Consider the following 21,430-nt stretch of genomic DNA (forward strand, 5'->3'; position numbering starts at 1 on the left):
CAAATGCCTTGGCAAAGGTTTAACCACACAAGTATCTATTAGAACCTGAAGTACAGCTTTACTCACACCTAAGTTGACCATATAACTTTAGCAAAGGGTCTGTCAGTGCACAGGACCACGTATTGCTCCTTATTTTGTGATTTTTTTTTTTAAATCAATTTGAGCTCTGAGCTCGAAACAACTGGCTGAAATAGACAAATTCTGCAGTGCATTGTGGATTATGTGGCAAGTGCAGGAAATCCATGCTTGTGCAGAAAACACTGCGGCCGCAGGGTCACTTAATTCCCGGGAACATGTTATGTCAGGCCATGCCATATCCTCGGTTTAAGGGACACCCTACATCTTTTCACTGTCTCGTTCGTAACGGTAACGGTAACGTGATCTGACTCTACCCGTGATGCTAAAATTTGAAATTATACGTAATAGCACCTAACTGAACTTGTAGATGTTCCAGTTAAGAGGGCCTAGGATGTAACGATGGGCTCGCTCTCTAGCCCTGGCTTCACTGTACTTGGTGGTTATAAGTGAGAGCGGTCAGTATTTGTTCAAGTATCAAAGGCACAATGAGTGTGAGATTTGCCCTACGTGGGTCATTTGAGAGGTGTAAGTTACAGCATCACTTGATGAAGAACACACAGTGCGTCAATGTGTGAAACCGCCGTGATCACACTAGTGCACTGTCTATGCAGGCTTGGACTCCCCGCACCTTTTCGATGTGTCGGTCAGTATTCCTGTCCTGTCCATTACTAGATTTAGACCCTGTTCACGAGGCTGTTAAGGGACAGTCAATTAGTAATTGTATGCCATGGCCAAGCTTTTTCAGACTATTTTTGCCTGGAGGTGAAGGGTGAAGTGGCAGGTGGAGTGCCCTCATGTGGACAAACACATACACCCAGGGAAACGTGTGCATCAGTTAGTCAACCACAAGCAGCGATCAAAGGCTCAACCTGTGAGGAACAGGCAGAAGAGTGGTGCTATGCAATACATTCTGAGTAAGGCCCCGGCCATGTTGTGGCGTTTCACCCTAAGGAGCGGAGCCGAAAAGTCATGGTGTGCATAATCAAAGCGCGGTTCCTCTGGCTCTCCGCTTGGCTGAATTGTTCGAACATAAATCAATCAGGGAATTGTAAGCGCTACTCACCCGTGAGGGTCTCATGGCGCATTTCACTTTCTCCGGTATAAAGTCCCTTAAATGATGCTACCTCCCCTTCCCTGTATAAAATAACTTTTAAAAGGACGAGTTTAATATTTTATACCCACGACAAACACATTACGTCGGCGCTCTAAATGGAAATACAGCAGTGCTGATAGTCGGTCTCCGAGAGGATTTGTCTGCGCTGACCAGCGTCGGGACTCTCCCACTGAAAGTATCGCATCAGCACAGAAGTGCCGGAACTCTCCGTTTCATGTTTAAGAAGTGCAGGTACTCAGTACCGAACTGTACCTTCCCATAGCAATGAAGTTCATTTTTTATACAGCAAAACAAAAACCCGGAATGTTGCTAAGATTAATCTTTCGTCGGCTACCAAGTACTTTTAGTTTTTAACTTTCGGAGCTTCATAAGTCAGTTCGTCGGGTGGTTTAAGGAGCGAAGAGAGAGCCCGTGTCAGAAGCTGTGGGGGGCGTGTCGGCCCAGGGAGGACTGACTGCTCCTGCCTACTTTAGTGTCCGCATAGTTTGAAGGGACGGGACACTCTCGGCGCCGCTCGCTCTCCGCCTCACACACAGCTCGTGCTCGCGCCTGCACTGGACGCCGGACGGAAGGCCCCACAGAAGGTCAGTCTCTGTACTTCTTTTTACTCTGTTTATTAAGCCACTCGCGCGTGTGTGTGTGTGTGTGTGTGTGTGTGTGTGCGTGTGCGTGCGTGTGTGTGTGTGTTCTAATCGCATCTGTCAAAAGTGTACAGATGTGTTTTATAAACTCAATTCTCTTTTTAAGGGGACGAAGCTGCCTTGTGGGAAATTCAATACAGAGACCACGAAATTTAGTTTTACTCAGTGGAAGTTAGTTCTGACATAGGTGGCAATCTTGTAGGAGAGAAAAGTGGGAGATTTCATTAATAAAACAAAAAGGGAGAATGTATTCCCCTCCTTCCCCCATTGACTTATGTTGAATGAGAGCCAATTTCAGGCGAGGAAAAGCCAATGTATGTACTGAGTACCTGCGCTTCTTTAATTTGAAAAGGCAGAGTACCTGCACTTCTTAGTACTGCTGCAATACTGTTCATGGGAGAGAGAACCAGCACTTCTCAGGAGCAAGCATGTACTCTAAAATAGTCCGTACCTGCACTTCTGTGTCTTCTTTTAAAGCACGGATACAGTGCTTACTCCCCCCTCCGCCTGAACCCCAGAAGTGGTTCGTGATTACAGCTCTTTAAAGAGCGAACGGTCTGTCATTCACTCTTTCATCTCATAAATAAGGATGTGAAATGTCTTCAGGGAGATGCTTTTTTACTTACGTAAAAACAGAAGGCGGGACTCCAAAAATTTAAGCCAAACCATTGGCTCTTTAAATAATTGCAGCACATTTTATGTCCTCAGATAAAAGGCAGTTTTTAAATGGATTTCCACCCCAAGTAGGTACTTTGAATCTTTTGTAAGTGAAATTTGGCATATTGGTAGAATACCAGTGATTTACAAAAATAAATGAAATCTAAAATGTTTTTTCCATGTTTTCTTTCATTCCTTTGTAACTTTTCTATGAGGCTGATGAAGTCAGGAAGCAAATTTAGAGTGCTAATAGTGTTTTTATAGATCAAAGCTGTGTTATCCATGTGTACGTTCTCCTTGCATGGTAACAACCTGATCACAAAAATCATGTGTTGGGTCACATTTTTAATGTCTCGCAAATTATTGTGTTTGACTTAATATGTTAGACCTGATATCAGATTGATGCGTTTGAAATATGCATGGCAATGGCACTAGAGAAAATCTGCCTCTCTGAATGTATATTTCGTGGCACAGGGAACGGTGGAGGTAGATGAAGGTAGACCGGTATAGAGGTGAGGTAGTGAGGGAAAATAGAAAGATATTAGCTATTGAACTGTCAGGTAGAAAGAGAGGCAACTGAGAAGAGTTTTAGAAAGAGGTCCGGTAAAGAGAGTAGGGAGGCAGAAAGAAAGAGTTGAGATGCAGGGAGAAAAGAACTGAACTAGAGAGACCTAGGTGAGGTATTAAAACAGGGGTGAACTTAATACGGAAGTAGGAAGGATGATGTAGAAAGACAATGCCTTTTAGAGAGAGAGTTGTGAGATGGAGAAGATGGAGAAGATGGAGACAAGTGAGTGGTAGACAGAGATATAGAAAAGTTAGAAAGAGAGCAGGTTAAGTAGAGGACTTGCAGAGAGATGAGATGAAAGAAGGTGAAGATCAATAGAGGAACAGGTAGAAGTAAGTAAGAGGGGTAGCATCTAGTGAGGCGGTGTGAGTTTAAATAATATGATAAGAGAGAAGATGGAGAAGTGAAGTGGCAAATGAATGGTGTGATAATTGAGAGGTTAAGTCGCGTGATAGGTGGTGTAGAAGAGTGAAGTGAGTTAGAGATTCAGAGACACGCAAGGTAGAGGTGAGAGAGAGAGATGATTTTGAGAGAACTTGGGATATGGAGAGCAGAGAGAAATAGGGATTTGAGGTAATGAGGCTGAGAGAGGTGAGGTACGTGAAGGAGAGCTATAGGGAGGCGAGATGGGATCAGAGCAGTGAGATATTGAGAGAGTAGTGACGTAGTGAGAGAGTTAAAGTAGAAGATGATCTAGAGATGTCCAGATAGGCACAGAGCAGTAAAAAGAGGTGATATCCGGAGAGGGGATGAGCGAGGTTAAGTAGACACAGGTGAAGAAGGGAGAGCAGGGTAGGTTCAATAAGGGGTAGAGAGAGAGAAACATGACGCAGAACGATTATTTTTAATTTAATTACCGCCCTTGTGTGCTTTTCCCCCGCTTTCCTTTTTGCTGCTTCCCTTGTGAGCGTCTTTATCCCTTACCCCCCAACTCCCTGCACCCGCTACCCTGCCCCACTCCTCCAGCGGCCACCCCCACCCTCTTCTTTTCCGTGGTCCTATTGTTTTTTTAATGTAATATATTTTTGGGAGGGACAGGCAGCAAATTGCTGCTGGCTTTTCCGCTTTAGAAATAAAAGTGCATCGCAGATCAGTTGATTGAAAAAAAACGCCACCCACGTCACGTACATGCGTCATGACCCATGGGCTCTCCTAAAAATGACACTGCTGTCACGGCTGCGTAATTGCGCTTTTTTTGTGTGTTCACGCTGCACAGTTTATCAACAAAAAGCTCTGGCAGAACCAATAGGTCTCAAATGCGAGACCTATTGCTTTACCAAAGATTGTGCTGTTTGATACCCCCATTCATTGGCCGCAACATATATGTGCATGTCACTGTCCATGCTCACCTATGCATAATGATGGACTTAATTATTCTTTACTTCTAAATTACCATTCCCAAATGGGGTGTGCCCATATTTGAGTGGTATATTGGAAAAAAACTAAAAAAACTAAAAACAATTTGGACAGGGAAGTGTGTGGGGTCAACAAAGGAGGCTGGGTGGGAGGGACCGAAACCTGTTGAACAGTGGAGTGGAAGCACGGCGCAGGAGGAGCGGAGGTGGGTATGAAAAAGTAGCAGAGCGGTACAGGGAGGAGTGAGGTAACAACAGACAAGCTGGGTAAAGCAGCATGGAGAGCATTTGGGGTGGGAATGCAAGGGGAGAAGCAACATAAGGGGGCAAGTGCTAGAAAACATGTGCCCTCCGCTGGAGTGCTGAAACCAGAAGAAAAAGTAGTTGTCTAAACGTAATCAGAGGGAGGATACAAAAAGCTAAATATATTTGTAGATAGGAACTAAAAAGGACATTACATCAATGAGCTGGTATGGTGCACCGCAGGGTGAAATGCCAGGCTAGACTCCAGGCCACCCTCTGCATCCTCAGCACACTAGACTTGGCCAAAATGAGGGCCTATTCACCTCTAGGGGTAGATGTGATGAGTGCCCTGGCAGGCCAAAAGGTATTCTCCGAAGGGGGGCTGAAGCTCTTAGAATTGGAGTGCCATGAGCTTGACAAACAGGACACAAGGCACCACTGTTGGCCAAGCAAGTTGACTTCCTAGGTTTGGCCTGTTAAACTCCTAGCACGTTGGATACCATCAAAGGTGGCACTGGCCTCCGCAGTCCTTGACCATCGGTGTGAGGTGATGAGCGAAGTGTGGGTAGTAGTTATGGTTGATTTGCTTACAAAACTGGTGAATGTAAGATGTTTTTAGGTTTTATGTTGGTATAGATAGATCCATCACAGAGGCACAGTCTCTATATTTAATGTAGAAGATGTCACCACGCTCGAGCACAAGCTACAAACCTCACCAAACAGATACCTTATTCAATAGGACATCCTGTGTTTCACTCTTAATAAATGTGCACCCTTGACCAATGTTCTCGTTCTCCAACTGAGGGTTAGGGGCGGGGGGGGGGGGGAGTTAATTAGGACACTTGAGGGCATACCAATTTGGTGCAGACTGGTGTAATATTTCAAAAGTTATAACGAGTGTTACAAAATATTTATTTTTGGCACAAGTAAAATGAATTTAGCACATCCAAAACCGCTAAACGAATGTTCACTAGATTTTCATTGCGTGTTGGCATAGGTATGGTGAAGATCCGTTCAGCTGTTCCTGAGACAAAATCCAAAATCGGAGTATCGACTGCACCTACCCAAGTATAAATATTGTTCTTTTTCCTTGTAATCTATGGATAACTGATCACAAACAACTGAACAAGAAATGCCATATCCTAGATAGGCAATGCTATGTAATTCATTTGGCAGGCCTTAGCCTAGCTGATAGTGAATATCTGTCCTCGGCCTGGCTGACTGTCCAGGGAGAGATATGGGGGAAAAGCACGCCTACATGGTGAGGGGATTTATAAACAACCCTACCTTGCTCAAAGGCAAGAGGGGAAGTGCGAGGAGGAAAAAAAAAGCCCCACAGCCCCCACACCCATCCCTCGCACATTGCCCAAGTGCTTTGGGGCTTTCTCTTCAACCCTTGGGGGCTTTTAACTCACCCCCTTTGCCTTGCCCAAAGGAGAGAGGGAAAAAAATAGCACCTGGCAGGTTCCCCACACATCCGTAGGCCACAGTGCGGTTGGCTAGTGATGAGCGTGCTGGCTGGCACCCGCCCATGCTCCATGTGTGCAATTGAGAACAGGATGCAGAGCCAGTACTGACCCTCTCCTTTGTGGTCACATTATTGTATACGCTATAGAGCAGTGCGTCATTTGGCATTCACTTACGCACCTTGTTTGCAATGGGACATTTTGCCAGAGTGGATTTGCTGCATCCCTCCCCTGTACCCTGTTTGCTTACAGGGCAACGTGGGGTTGCTTATCCGCTGCTCCACCATTGCTCTCCCTTTTGCTAAGTCCTTCCTTTTTATTTTCATACCGCCCCTCTCCATTAGGAAAAGCAAGGAGGCATAGGGCAAGGTATGCCAGCTGATTTGACAAACCCCACCTGTTGGCAAGGCAGGGGGATGGGATCACACATTACGCTACACTTGGGGTGGTTGGGAGTTAAAAACCTCTAAACCACCCCAAACGTTTTTATAGAGTGTTATTGTGAAGATTGTTAAAACAAATTGAGCCTGCAGATTGAGAAGCACCCACTGAACACTGGGACCAATTAAAAAAACATATTTTACACTGTTCACCAAATTAGGAGCAATTTGAAATAATTAATCTTGGGGGTTGTGGTACAATATAAATAAAACTCCCCTTTGGAGGCATTAGGTGCCTCAATCCCCCTGCCTACTACCATTACTACCACAAGAATCTTCATTAGAACCACCATCCCTCATCTTTAACACCGCTTCCTTCATTGTATGTCGACATAACCACCATTTCATGTCAACACATCCACATTCATATTCCAACACCTCCACCGTTCTATTCCAACACGCCCACGATCACCCTTCCATACAACCAATGTGATACGCCAACACCCCCACTATCATAGATCCACATATCCAACATCATACTCCAACACATAAAACCAGTGTGGAATCCATTTGCATTGTCTGGAGTCCATTTTGTTTGTCTTACCCTGTAATACTCAATGATGACAGGGCCTGCAAAGCAAAATGTGCGCAGAAGTCTAATAGCCTTAGGTAACCTAATGTAACCTGCTGAACGCAAGGCCGACCCTAGGACAACTCAAGTGACATGCATTTGCTGGCTTGCACAGCAACAGGCACGTATATTGATGGCCCTAATATTGCTTAAGCCAAGAATCTGCATTTGATTGGACACGTATTGTGTAAATACTGTCTGGTGACGCACAAGCGGTTGGCATGCGGAAAGCAAACCAACCTCCATATTGTATCTTGGCTATGGCACGAGTTCTTACTCTGTTCAGATTGGTCCTGTGCTCAATGATTGTGTAATTCTTGCATCTACTTATTATTCACGTACCGTATATTTGTTCATAATGATGAAGAAATCATGTTTTACTGTATTTTCATTGGATATGCTTTAAACATGCCTTTGTGGTTTTCACGTGCATGAGGCCAAATCGGAGATTGTGCTACCTAGCCCTTTGTCCCCTTTTACGTATATAAATTTCCTGTGAACTTTGACTACGTCTGTGACTCTTTATTTAAACCCGTCCACCAGAAAAGTCTGAAATTTCCTTAAAACTTTTTAGGCCATTGGGAGTTATGGTTGAGTAATACATTGTCACTGACGATGCCGCAAAACCTTAAAGACATGAAATTCGAAAGTGAAGGTAATACCATAGTCTAATCTTCCACTGAAGCAGTACTCGCTCAACGTTTACTTGCACACAATTTGCCTTACTGAGGCAGAGAGAGCCTGTATTGCTCTTCTCTCATTGTCTGTGCCTCTTATTACTGTTTTGCACTGTTTGCCCTGTATTGCTATCTCACAGTAATCGCCGTGATTATTGCCCCGTTGTGAGCATTTTCTCCCGCTCGTTTTCCCGTCGTTAACTCGCCGCTGCCTCCTTTGCGGGCCGCCTCCCTGTGTGCCCATTCACCGCCCGCTCCCACCTTCCAGCTTCTCCTCCCTCCCACCCCACCCTTATATGGCGGTCGCACAGCGGGCACGCCGCTGGCGTGCCAAAGGCAAGCCCGTCTGTGCCAGTCCGTGTCAGTCCGTGTCTGGACCGTGCCCAGCGCCAGAACCCCTGGTCCCCGCGATCGCCACAACGCCCGTCTCTGCTACGATGCCAACTTCCTCCTCGCACTCAACACCGGACGAGCGCACACCTGCTTCCGAGCAGCCCCAAAGCGCACCCAAGGACCCTTCACCTGCCGGACCTGCAGATTCACCAGCATCCGGCCCGCCAACCCACCGACCAGGAAAGAACCCAACTACTTCAGATGCATCCTTCTCAACACCCGCTCCACCCGCAAACACGCCGTTGAACTCTGGGACCTACTCGACTCAACCACCCCAGACGTCGCCTTCCTGACGGAGACCTGGCTGAACCCCTCCTCGGCACCCGACATCGCCAAAGCTATCCCGGAAGACTACAAGATCACCCGCAGGGACCGCACCAATGGAGTAGGAGGAGGAATCGCCATCATCCACAAGTACACCCTCAGGGTCACGACCAGCACCGACGACACCCTCAGCACCGCCGAACACCTGCACTTCCAGATCCACACCGATCCCAACACCACCCTCAGTGGAACCCTCGTCTACAGACACCCCGGACCCCGACCACAGTTCAGCGACTCCATCGCCGACTTAGTCAGCACTCACGCCCTTGCCTCCACAGACTACATCCTCCTCCTCGAAGACGTGGGGGCTTGCGGAGAAGATGGGGTCAAGCGTGTGGCCGGCGGAGTGGGTGGGTGTTGTGACGAGTTGTCTGAGTCCGAGGTTGGCGAGGTTGTCGATCAGGGTGATGGAGTTGGCGTTGTTGTTGTTCTCGAGGTGGAAGTTCAGGTCCCCGAGGAGGATGTAGTCTGTGGAGGCAAGGGCGTCTGTGCTGACTAAGTCGGCGATGGAGTCGCTGACCTGTGGTCGGGGTCCGGGGTGTCTGTAGACGAGGGTTCCACTGAGGGTGGTGTTGGGATCGGTGTGGATCTGGAAGTGCAGGTGTTCGGCGGTGCTGAGGGTGTCATCGGTGCTGGTCGTGACCCTGAGTGTGTTCTTGTGGACGATGGCGATTCCTCCTCCTACTCCGTTGGTGCGGTCCCTGCGGGTGATCTTGTAGTCTTCCGGGATAGCTATGGCGATGTCGGGTGCCGAGGAGGGGTTCAGCCAGGTCTCCGTCAGGAAAGTGACGTCTGGGGTGGTTGAGTCGAGTAGGTCCCAGAGTTCAACGGCGTGTTTGCGGGCGGAGCGGGTGTTGAGAAGGATGCATCTGAGGTAGTTGGGTTCTTTCCTGGCCGGTGGGTTGGCGGTCCGGATGCTGGTGAAGCTGCAGGTCCGGCAGATAAAGGGTCCTTGGGTGCGCTTTGGGGCTGCTCGGAAGCAGGTGTGCGCTCGTCCGGTGTTGAGTGCGAGGAGGAAGTTGGCATCATAGCGGAGACGGGCGTCGTGGCGATCGCGGGGACCAGGGGTTCTGGCGCTGGGCGCGGTCCAGGCGCGGACGGGCACAGACGGGCTTGCATTTGGCGCGCCTTCTGCGTGCCAGCTGCGCATCCGCATAGCGGCCGCCATATAAGAGAGGGTGGGAGGGAGGAGCAGCTGGGAGGCAGGAGCGGGGCGGCGAATGGGCACACAGGGCGGCGGGTCCGCAGGAGAGGCAGCGGCGGGTTAACAACGGGAAAACGAGCGGGAGAAAATGCTCACAACGGGGCAATAATCACGCGATTACAGTGAGATAGCAATACAGCGCAAACAGTGCAAAACAGTAATAAGAGGCAAAGCCAATGAGAGAAGAGCAATACAGGCTCTCTCTTCCTCAGCCTTCTTTTGTTACGCCTCCATGGCCAGTATTTCTCTTGCTAAGACCCTCTAGCCTTCTTTTGCTCTGCCTCCAAGGCCAGTTTCTTTCCCTCCATATTTAAATGGGCTATTTGCAGCCTAAAATCACTTTCAGCCTTTAGTCCGTGAGGTCCTCTAGGAACAGGCCTTAAGAAATCACATTGCTGTCTGCTGTGGTGGGAAGCTCAAACTCGGGAGACAAGCTATCCCCCCTCAGCTGACCGCTGTATCTCAGGACCCCCATCCAGGCCCTGCTCTACTCATACTCTCCATCTTGGTCATCTGTCGTGACTGCCAACTGGTGGCCCTCCGCCCATGCCTTCAGAGCCTACCTTCCTTGTGTTCCTTTTAGCTCGCAGCCACAGTGTAGCTCTCCAGATTGAGGAGCTCAAATTCTATTTTTGCAGGTGAAGCCACAACACAAACTGTCAGGTAGAGAAAGGGTGAATTTGGAAAAAATAGCAGAAAGGCCGATCTAAGAGAAATGTAAACTCCAATCGGTTTTAGATTATTTATCTAGGGTTTCAGTGTAACACATAATAACTGCATGGCACTGCACAAAACAAGTCCAAATCCTCACTACTGATCACCAGTGTAAAAAATTGAGTTACAGGTTGAGAGGGGGTGAAAGCCTACTTGAGCAGAAACCAAAATCCTTGTCGGAGGAAGTGTCAAATCAACCCCAAATTAAGTGCTCAAACCTCTGGTAGATTGCACAGAGCAGTCAGGCTTAATTTATGTGCAATGTGTAAAGTATTTATGTAAGGTAATTTATGCAGCACTTAAACAGGAATAAAGTGAAAATATCACACCAGAGAAATCCCACACCAATTTAGCAAAAAAGATTACAATTCAATAAATAAATCAAGACCCCCCCAAAAAATCCAATCAGTAGAACTGGAGGTATGCAGTTTTAAAGATTACCGTGAAAATAGCACCAAAAAGCATAAAGCGCCAACTGTGGTTATCAGATCCTGCCGGACGGGGACACAGTCACAGGTTCAGGCAGATTGCGGTGGAGCGTGGGCGAGCTACAGGGACCCAGGCAGGCCTGCTGAAAAATAGTACGTTAAATCCGGTCTGTAAAGAGATGTGGAATCTAGTGCCAGGTCCGGGGGGAAAGATGTGTCACGCATCAGCTGTTCTGGGGAGCTGCGAAATGTGAGATGATGTCCTTGCGTGGCGATGCATCGGCTGCAATGAACGATCTGAAGTCCTTGCTTCAGAGACGTCCGCTCAACAGAGGCAGTTCCGAGGGTAAGGTGTTGAGCAGCAAAGGCAAATGCACTGGTTCTTCAGGAGATGCTCTGCTGAGTAGATGCGTTCGTTCCGCTGCATCCACAGATGGGCTGGCAGCACACCTTCAGGCCCACTTCCAAGGGTCCTGGACTGGAATGGCACCACTTTGGATGGCAGGACTTACAGATGGCAGAGCCCAGGTGCTGGATTTGAGTAGTGGAAGCCTGTTCTGTCCCTGAGGCTTCTGATCAGGAGGCCAGCCAACTAGTGCTTGGATACACTCCGGGGGCCTGGGTTCAGGGTTGCAGGTCCTGTCCTCATCCAAGCAATAGAGCAGCAGGGCAGCAGTCCAGCAGAGTGGCAGTCCTATCAGCAGCAAAGCCGTCCTTACTCCTGGCAGTGTCTTCCAAAGGTCCAGAAGTGTACTGAGGAGTTGGGTCCAATATTTATACCTCGTGCCCACTTTGATGTAGAGGAGGCTTTTAGAGTCCCCCAGGTGTCAGACATCCTCTTCCTCCCTCTTCCTCCCTCTCCTGGCCCCAGCTTGCCTGGGGTCTCAAACCCTTTGTGAGAGTGCTCAGGCAGAGCTTTTGTGTTCTGCAAGTGTGGTAGGTGACAGCTCCTCTCCCTTGTTACCTCAGCGTGGCCCGTCACTGCCAACACCTATCTTCCCTTTGTTTCACCGGCACCTAGTCATGTGATTTAGGATAAGGCTGCAGGCACCAAATGGTTGGGACAAGACCATTATAACTTTTTAAAAGTCCCATTTTCAGAATTGTAATAAAAAATGTGACTTTACCATTAAAAAGGGCTTTTAATTACAGTTCTTTAGATTTTCCTATCAGCACAGGAAATTGCGCATCACCCTGCACTCCCCCCTCCCAGGAATTACTTAATGGCAGCTGCAACCAGGACGCCCATTGTATGTGTGCAGCTCATCTGTGCCTGTCCGTGCCTGGACCATGCCCAGCGCCAGGAACCCTCATCCTATCACCTCCCAGCGGTACTCCTCAGCAGTCCTTGGTCGTTAGACCCTAGATGCCATCCGCCCAACTGTTGCCGTGCCGTGCCTCACACCACGGTAGGAGCCTTTACCTGCGCCCACTGCTGATTCTCAAGCAGCCACAGACCCACACCCCCCACGCAAATACTAATAATGCCCTCAACACCCCCTCCCAACACACACACACATACAACACAAGCACCAACAATGCCTACACAACACACCACAGCAAATACACACATCAGCACCCACTCGCATGCATGATTCTCAGCACACAATCACGCAGCAAACATACAACCAAAATATGGGACCTGCTGAGTATGGATGCACCCGACATCCTCTTTAACACAGAGACGTGATTCAATGCCTCATTGACTCCTGACATTGCAATGGCAATTCCAGCATGCTACAAGATCGCTCAACAGTACTACCTTCACAAGCCTGGAGGAGGACTCAATGTCATCTACAAGGAATCAATCAAATACACAATATCCACAGAGAATGCTACCCCATGCATGGAACTTCTGCACTTCCAAGGTACAAATCTCAGAAAACTTCACCCTGAAAGCAGCCCTCACCTACCAGTCACCCGAGCCATGAGCCACCTTCACCAACCTCATCGCCAACTTCATCGATCCGTTCACCATCCACTCCTGGACCTACATTCTCCTAAACTTTCACCTGGAAGACCAAAATGACCCCTGCTCCACCGCACTCCTCGAAAGCTTAAGCAACATCGGACTCACCCAGCTCGTCCCAGAACTGCCACACATGTCAGGACAGACACTGGACCCCATCTTCACCACAAGTGACATCATCATATACAACTCCACCACACCGCTCATATGGACCGACCACTCCATCATCCAATTTGAAATCAACAGGCCACATGTCAGCACCCCTACCAGGTTGAGCTTTCCAAGCCCGAGCTGGGGCAAAGTCACAGAAACAAACTGGCTCAGCACCCTCAGCATGGATCAACCTAGCACCACAGGTAGCCTCGACAAGGACATCAACAACTGGATCAAGAACTGTGCAGACTCTCTTGCACCCATCAAACCCAACAAGCATAGTAGATCATACAAGCAGGCCAAGTGGTACACAGACCTCCGAGACACCAAATGACATTGTAAACAGCTGAAAGGAAAGGGAGAGCCAGCCAGAGCCCCATCAACAGAACTACCCACAAGGCTGCACTCAGACTCTGTCATCAGCAAATAAGAGACTAAGAAAAAAGCAACAGTGGACTGCATTGAAGGAAGCGCCAACAGGTGCAAGGAGAGCTTCTTGATTGTGAAGGATTTTACCTAGCACTTTCACTGTCACTAACATCGCTGCCTCCCGAATGCTCCGCGAAAACCTATCCAACTTCTTCCACAGCAAAATTGCGTAAATCTAATGCAGCTTCCCACACCAACCCAACCCCAGAGATCTCATTACTAACCTACCCACCAGCAACCAAGATGACCAGCTGACCGAATGGATAACCCTCACCAGAAACAACACAGCGGCAATTATGCAGACCATCCACTCAGTGGCCCCAACTGACCCATGCTCCGACTGCATCTACAACCTGGGAACATCGCCAATCAGCACCACCCTGACCCACATCATCACCTCCTTCACTTTCCCGGATAAATGGAAAATTGTAGAAATCAATGCCATTCTTAAGCAGCCCACAGCTCATCCAAATCAACTGAGTCACTTCCGACCCATCTCCGGGCTTTCCTATCCAGCCAAAGGGATCGAGAAAGCAAGCAACTCCCAACCCACCGCTGTGTTGCTTCAGACTTGAAACAATAGGACACTCTTAGAAAAAGGAACTTAGCACTCTCACAATGAGGCCAATTAAGTTGTCAATGCACTTTCAAAATGAGGCAAATTAATTTATGAGTACACAGTCATAATGAAGCAAATGCCTTTATTAATGCACCACTTTTAAGAGGCAGACAAAATATATTTATTACTGCACTTTCCCAGATGACAAATTAAATTAACCAAGCATATCAAATATATAGATACAAAGCAAGAAATCAAAACTTAGTATACATCACCGATGGAGTGTCTTCAACATTCTGCCCAGCACGGCCATCTTTAATACCTTTACTCAACTCAAGGAGAGATTTCTAGAACTCTCTCCCCCTTCCTTCCTTTGACTCCGAAATCAAAGCTGGCCACACCAGTCTGCATTGAGGTCACCCACAGGAGCTGGCCTGGCTCCAATATTTGCTCCGAGGCAGGACAGTACATTCCTCTCTCACGCTTGTGAGCGATATCAACTGCACATCCCACACTACATGTTTCAGAAACTGTTTTACTCTGTGCTGTGAAGTGCTGTGAAGAATGAAAACATTCCCATCCTGTAGCTACATTAAAAAAGCACAAAATGTAGTTGTGCACACAAAATGGAATCCATGGCCACCATGTTACACATTGTGTTACAACCTCGAACTTCACCATCTTCTAGACAACACTCAAACAGGATTCAGAAAGGACCACAGCACCGAAACAGCACTCTTTGCGGTCACTGACATTCGAATCATACTGGACGAGGAGAAACAGCGGCCCTCCTCCTTCTCGATCTCCCTGCAGTCTTCAAAACTTTCTGCCATAACACCCTCATCAGAAGACTCCACTAGATTGTCATACCTACTCTCAAATGAATCTGTTCCTTCCTCACGGGAAGAACCCATAGGGTCTGGCTGCCACCCTTCACATCAGAGACCAAGTGATTGATGTGTCGCGTTCCACTGGGATCGTCTCTCAGCCCTACCCGTTTCAATTTATACATGACACAGATCGCCAACATAATCCAATCACAAGATATCACTGTTATCTCCTACACCAATGACACCCAGCTCATCTTCTCCCTGATGAACAAAACAACCACCGCCAGAACCAACTTCACCAACTGCATGACCACGGTAGCAGACTGGAAGCGAACCAAGTGGCTGCAGCTCACCTTCGACAAGACAGAAGTACTGGTCTTCAGCAACAAGAACTCAACCTGGTGGCCGTCAGAGCTAGACCCAACACCCACAGACCATGCAAAAAATCAAGGGATCACCCTAGACGAAAAGCTCAACATGACAGCTCAAAACGTAAAAGTACATGTCCTACTTTTAAAGGGCAACTCAAGTGGGGGGCAAATCACTGCTGAAGGCCCGATAGTAGCATTTAATTTTCTAGCCCGGTCACATGTAGTACCTCTTTACTAGGGACTTATAAGTAAATGAAATATACCAATTGGGTGTAAGCCATTTCTATCATGTTTTATAGAGAGAGCAAAAGCACTTTAGCTTTGGTGAGCAGTGGTACGGTGCGCAGAGCCCTAATGTCAGCAAAAACAAATTCAGCAAAACAGGAGGGTTGAAGGCCAAACGTTGGGGGGCGGGGGGGAAACCACGCGGAGGATGACAGGTCTAACAAAAGTCTTAACACAGATTTTTTTCTATGGGTAGGCCAACCGAAAAGGATATTTGTGACATTTAAGAATTATCCGAAACCTACAGCGTCTGAATTTACACAACTGAATCGTACTCTAAGAAATTTACAAAAACCCTTCTGAAAAAGATTTGTTGCCGCAAATCACAGCACCAGCAGATATGAATTCCATCATGGTGAATTTCGTAATTTGTGAATTGTTAGAAATGCATAAATCTGTGCAGATACTTGGCATAATAGTCTGATTCACAAAATGTTAGATTTCTTTGTGATTTTGCCCTGGGCCCTTAAATGAATAACATGTTTCCAAATATCTCTGAAATTGATAACCTTCTAGTATCTATAATCCTTTCTGTAATAATTTTCATTTTAAATCCAAGTGCTGTAAATTACAAGTGAGAATGAAAATACATTTGGGATGAAAAAATAATGTAAAATTGATTTGCATACTGTTTGCCGGTGTGTACCGTACATCTGTTAAGTCTTTAAGCTGCCTTGCAGTTGCATTCATCACCTTCTACATCTTTTCATTTTTCATAGACGCATGTATGTTCTTGGACCTAGAATTCATCACCATGGTCCTCTGGACGATCGGCTTAGGGGCCCTGGGAGCCGCTGCAGCTGGTATAATGGTTGCTAACACCGACTGGTTCCTGTCCAAGCCAGAGAAGGCCACACTGGAGTATCTGCAGAACGCAGAGCTGAAATGTATTGATGGAGGTAAGAATCATCCACGAATAGTGCATGTGTTAATTTGCTTAAGATCACAGTTTTAACTATCATTGGAAAAATACGCACAACTTTAGATGGAGTATCGGTTGTGTTGAGCTTAGCAAACATTGTCATTGTTGTGGTTTGCTTATTAATGGAATAATTTATTGGGTGTGGTTATTGGAAAAATAACTAATTGGAAAATAGTTAATTTCAAAATTACTCATTGGATATAATTGGCTAAATAACTGATAGAGCATGATAAATGTTGAAATATCAAATAGGGATTGACTAACAGTCCAATTATACTGCCAAGTTTTTCACTCCTTTGAGGGAAGGTCTACATCCCTGTTTGTAATCTTACCACTTGGTAATTATTATTGTATTTTTCCCCATACTTTACTGTAGGGAAACTCCACAGTGGGGGTGGAGATCTCCCTATGATAAAAATAAGGAACATTATTTAAAAAACCAAAAAAGGTTTATTAAACTTTATCATAAATTAGTAAAACTATTTGTAGTTTAAATATTATTATAAAGCAATGGCAAATAATTATTGTATATGTAGAGCAAAAGAAAACAATGCTACAGCTCCATTAACTTAATTTTAAATTAAATCTTTAAAGAATTCAAATATATTAAATTGCAATTATTTTTCTGAAGTTTAAATTAAAAAAGAAATTCCCACAGTAAGTAGAAAAATGTATACATTAATAATTTTTAACAGTGATGTAAAGGAAATATTTGAAATTAGTTTCATTATATTGTAATAATAAGGAATGTCACATTAATTTATCAAATCAAAGCAAACATTCTTAACATTTTTTAGAATTAAATTGTATTTATTTACATTTTAAACTATTTTAAATAATTTAACCCCTTCGCTGCTGCGGACATTCCGCTGCAGCGCTGGGGGGGGCAGGGGGGCAGCGCGGTGGGCCTGTGCTCATGACGGAGCCGCTCCGTCATGAGCCACAGTTGAGCTGTGCTCATGACGGAACGGTTCCGTCATGACTCCGCCCATTTGCGTTGTCGCCCCGCACAGGCGGGGAAACAGCGCCGCGCAGGCGGAGCGGCCGCCGACAGGATTGTCATGACGGAACCGTTCCGTCATGAGCACACGCCAACCGTGGCTCATGACGGAACGGTTCCGTCATGAGCAGGGAAGGGGTTAAAGTGACATTATTTTCTATGTGTGAGTCTTAAGTCTGTGTCCCCATTATTTTCTTGGGGGATGATGTTGCAGGATCAGAGGTTGGCTGTGTGTGGTGCTGGACGTAAAACTGTTTCTTTTTACCATTAGTAAATTACACTAGTAAATCTGCCTCAACTGCCTTTTTCAGGGTGTGGAAAAGTGTAAGTCTTTCGCTTTTAAGTAACTTTACCGCTTTTGGCTAGTCACAAAATCTGAGGTGTAAAAACACTCAAAATTGTAGAGTGAATTACACATGTAAATTACACACAAGTGTGGGTAACCTTTGTGAAAAGCCTAGTTGGTCTTTGTTCACATTTTTTCTAAATATATACAAAAAATGAATTTGCAGATAAAAACTGACTGGTGCTCAAAAAAATTGAATGCGAAGAAATACTGATAGTGTAAGTAAAAAAGGGATATATAAAAAAGAAGTGCGAAATGTTTATGTACAATTATGCAAAACTAGGTGGTCAAATGCATGACTGCTAGTTCACGGGTATTGGCATTGACCTGGGGAGAACAAGTCAGGGGATTGTTTTTAGGTCAAGGTGGGTTTACGTGATCAAGCCTGGAAAGCACTTAGACAATGTATTTGAAAAATGGTGCTTTTCTAATGTTCCCGATCCAGCCCTAGGTCTAAAAATGTTGCTCTTCCTTGCTGGTAGCAGCAGTTTGCTCTTCTTCTTAGCACCTCATGCAAAAAAAGTATGGTGTCCGGTCTCTGGCAGTGGATGACATCTTTTATTGTAAAAAGTTTGTGGTAAGCAGGCCCAAACAAGCCGTTTTTAAACAGGCCGTTTTTTCCTTGTGTTAGAAAAATGGAAGCAATGTCCAGCAGCTCACCGTGTCCGTTCCTTATGCAGAAAGCCAATAAATATGCAGAAAGCCACTAAAATCCAGGTTACCAGCTGAAGACTTTATTGTGGTCATGAGTTCCAGGATTACCCATAAGTTGCTTTTTTTCAGCCCGTAAATTTGGAATAATGTGTGTTAGCAAAGTTACCACAGGTTTTACTACATTTACCTCGATCCTGCAAGTGATTTACTGAGGGTAACACAGCTGTAGTCCACACTTCTCCTGGGCTAATGACTGTGGTTCAGGAGGTATCACTAAAGATACCCATGTTCTCGTGGGATGCAGCCTTGGACATCAGAAGAGCACTAGTTGTCCACTTGGAGTGGACTTTAGTTGCTGAAAACCCCATCTCTTGGGACCGACGCAGTGTTGGTGGTGTGTGGCAGCAGGCTGGCGTACAGGTTGGTCATTCCTGTCCCTGAGCTTCCAGACTCTGCATTGACAGCTGCTGGTAGCAGCGCAGCACCCATGTCCCAGAGCACTTTCACCCAGATGAGGGTAGACGTGTCCGTTTACCCTGCCAAGAGGTTGGACACCCACAGAAAGATGCTAAACTTGTCCCGGTATCATTTTCAGACGCATTCAACAGCGCCTGCATGTTGTCTGCTTTCATTCAGAGCAGCAGCGTGCAGGAAGTCAAGGGAGCCTATCAAATTCCAACTGGGCCCAAAACAAAGGCCGAAGTTAGGGGGCCACCAAGCTCCATTTTGTGGAGTATCCTTGCTGGGAGCTATCTGGAGCCTCATGCCGAAATGCAATGAGGGGGGAAACAGAGGCTCATAGTTTATTGTTCACAGGTACTTAAGAGAGGCATGTTTTTCACTTTGTTCAGTCCCTGTATATGAGATATGTATGCACTGTTAACATGTCAGGTGTTCTGTCCCAGTATTGACATAAATAACCATATAAATACCACTGTTTTGTTTTATTTCTTTCATAGCGCTATAGTGCTACTCCTCATCCCATTGCAGGGTGTCAGAGTGATGCAGATTGGGGTGTACAAAATCTCCCCACTTCCACGGATAGAGTAATTTCACAGTTACACGCACATACACTCCCCATACACTAGGGCCCATTTCACTAACATACACTCAAATACTCTACCAGCATTGAACCTGTGGAAAGAAAACTCCTAAACCCCACAACTACACCGAGGTCGATAAGACCTAGCTATTGCAATTGTCATAATCTAAACAATCTATACATCAATAATCAAATAGAGTACTCAATAATTGACAAGAAATAATCACCAACACCATATTTAAAATTATGATTCTTTATCTAAAATTAGTCAAAGAAATTAATCAGAATAAATCATTTTCTCATAATTACCTATTCTAGCTAAATGTCAGAATGGGTCATCAGGACAAGTCTCTCAGTAGAAATCTCCCAAGTCGCCGTCCTCTCAGCATCGATCTTCACCAACGAAGGTTTGGGAAGCAAAATCTTGAATGCAATGAACGCAGACCCTCTCTAGTCTAGTATATTTATAATGAAACTTGCAATATTAAAGAAACATTAAATGTTTACACATCCGCCGAACCGCTGAGCAGAGCGAGCAGGAAAGGATGTAGCATCGCTACATTTGGAAAATCTCCGCTCAGGAAATTACAAAAATAAAAAGACAGAACAGGAACCAAAAATAAAAATGTATCCTTTAGCAACCACATTTCCTCAGCGATGACACAATGCTCAGAGTTCTTTCTTAACAGTTCCTTTGTCCTCCAAGGCTGTCCAATACATCTGGAAACCTGCCCAGAACTGCTGCTGTCCTCACGGAAAGTTTTAACCAGGCAAGGACTGTGATCAAATGTGTTCAGCAAGGCCTTCTCATCACAAATTCTCACTCGAGGCCAGGCTGCAAACGGCGGACATGTTTGGTTAGGCCAAAATGGACCATCTTAATTAAAAGAGACAAAAACAACGTTACCACAGCATAGTGATTAAACAGTGTTAACCCCACTAATACCCTTATGTGTATGTAATTATCTAGCTTTAGCAACACAGAAAAGCATTAATTCAAAAGCGTTTCGTGCTTAAAATAAACAGCACTCAGCAACGTTTATTTAATAAAGCATGCACATTGTTAAATAGCAATACAAAAGCATTCCCTCGTGTCGGTTTTCTTCTTATTAGTATGTTGGTAAGTTTAAACATATACACAAAACAAATAATTAGTAATTAATAATGTTAACTTATGACACATAGACAAACCAGAGCTTCAAAACCCTATAGATTTTCATTAGAAAATCCTGCTCCAGCAATCCCCCCTTTGGTGATTTTATCACCAAATAACCCAAAAAAAAGAATTTAGTGAAAATTTAGTCCCATTTTAGGAGAAATTGGAAATGTCTTTTTCCTCCTTACACAACACTACACACCAGACACTCTTTCATCATCCCTCTTTGTTTCTAAGTAGACACTCTCCCTTAATTCTTCTAATTCAATTTCTTGTGGTTCTCTTTTCAACCTTTTATTTCTCTTTTCATTGTTTCTTTTAATTAATTTCTTTTTCCCTCCCCTGTTTTTACAACACAAACACACCAATCTCAATATCAATAAAGCAACAATTATACAAGTTAAAGGACACAATATCTTACCTATAATAGTACTACCTATTTTTGCAATAAAACTCTTAACAGCTATCACCTTATTAGCTATTTTAGTCCAGATACTTTCAGCTTCAAGTGGTACTAATTCTTCATGCAAATCAGTAATATTTTTGATATAGACCTTCAGGTCTTTGCTTTCGTCTGGAATGTAAGTGCAACAATGTTGAACTTTCAGCATTCCACAAACTCCACCCTCCTTAGCCAATAAAATATCAAGAGCAAGTCTATTTTGCATAGACATGGCACGTACGGCAATTAATTCCGTATTCACCAAAAGAAACCCTCCAGCGGTATTTGTCGATAAGCGATCCACCACTGTTGACAGTTTCCGAATCCCATTAGCATTTAAAGAAATTCCCACTGCTGGAATTAAAGCTCCAAAAATGTCACCCACAATTTCAGACCAAG

At 45.5% G+C, this 21,430-nt stretch overlaps 1 protein-coding gene across 3 annotated transcripts in view; it reads left to right on the top strand.

The window, feature by feature from the left end:
• Positions 1-21,430, top strand: part of PRXL2A (peroxiredoxin like 2A) — a 228,329-nt gene that overhangs the window by 151,078 nt on the left and 55,821 nt on the right. For 2 of the 3 annotated variants that reach the window (XM_085608105.1, XM_085608113.1), the window contains one exon: positions 16,189-16,368. In XM_085608105.1, coding sequence (XP_085464231.1) covers positions 16,197-16,368 — 172 coding nt within the window. In that variant the 5' untranslated portion in view covers positions 16,189-16,196. Of the gene's footprint in view, positions 1-939; positions 1,777-16,188; positions 16,369-21,430 lie in introns of those variants that run through there. The other variant, XM_085608116.1, reaches the window with a different exon arrangement.

Source organism: Triturus cristatus, chromosome 1_2, assembly GCF_964204655.1.
Source record: "Triturus cristatus chromosome 1_2, aTriCri1.1, whole genome shotgun sequence".
Lineage (NCBI taxonomy): Eukaryota > Metazoa > Chordata > Amphibia > Caudata > Salamandridae > Triturus > Triturus cristatus.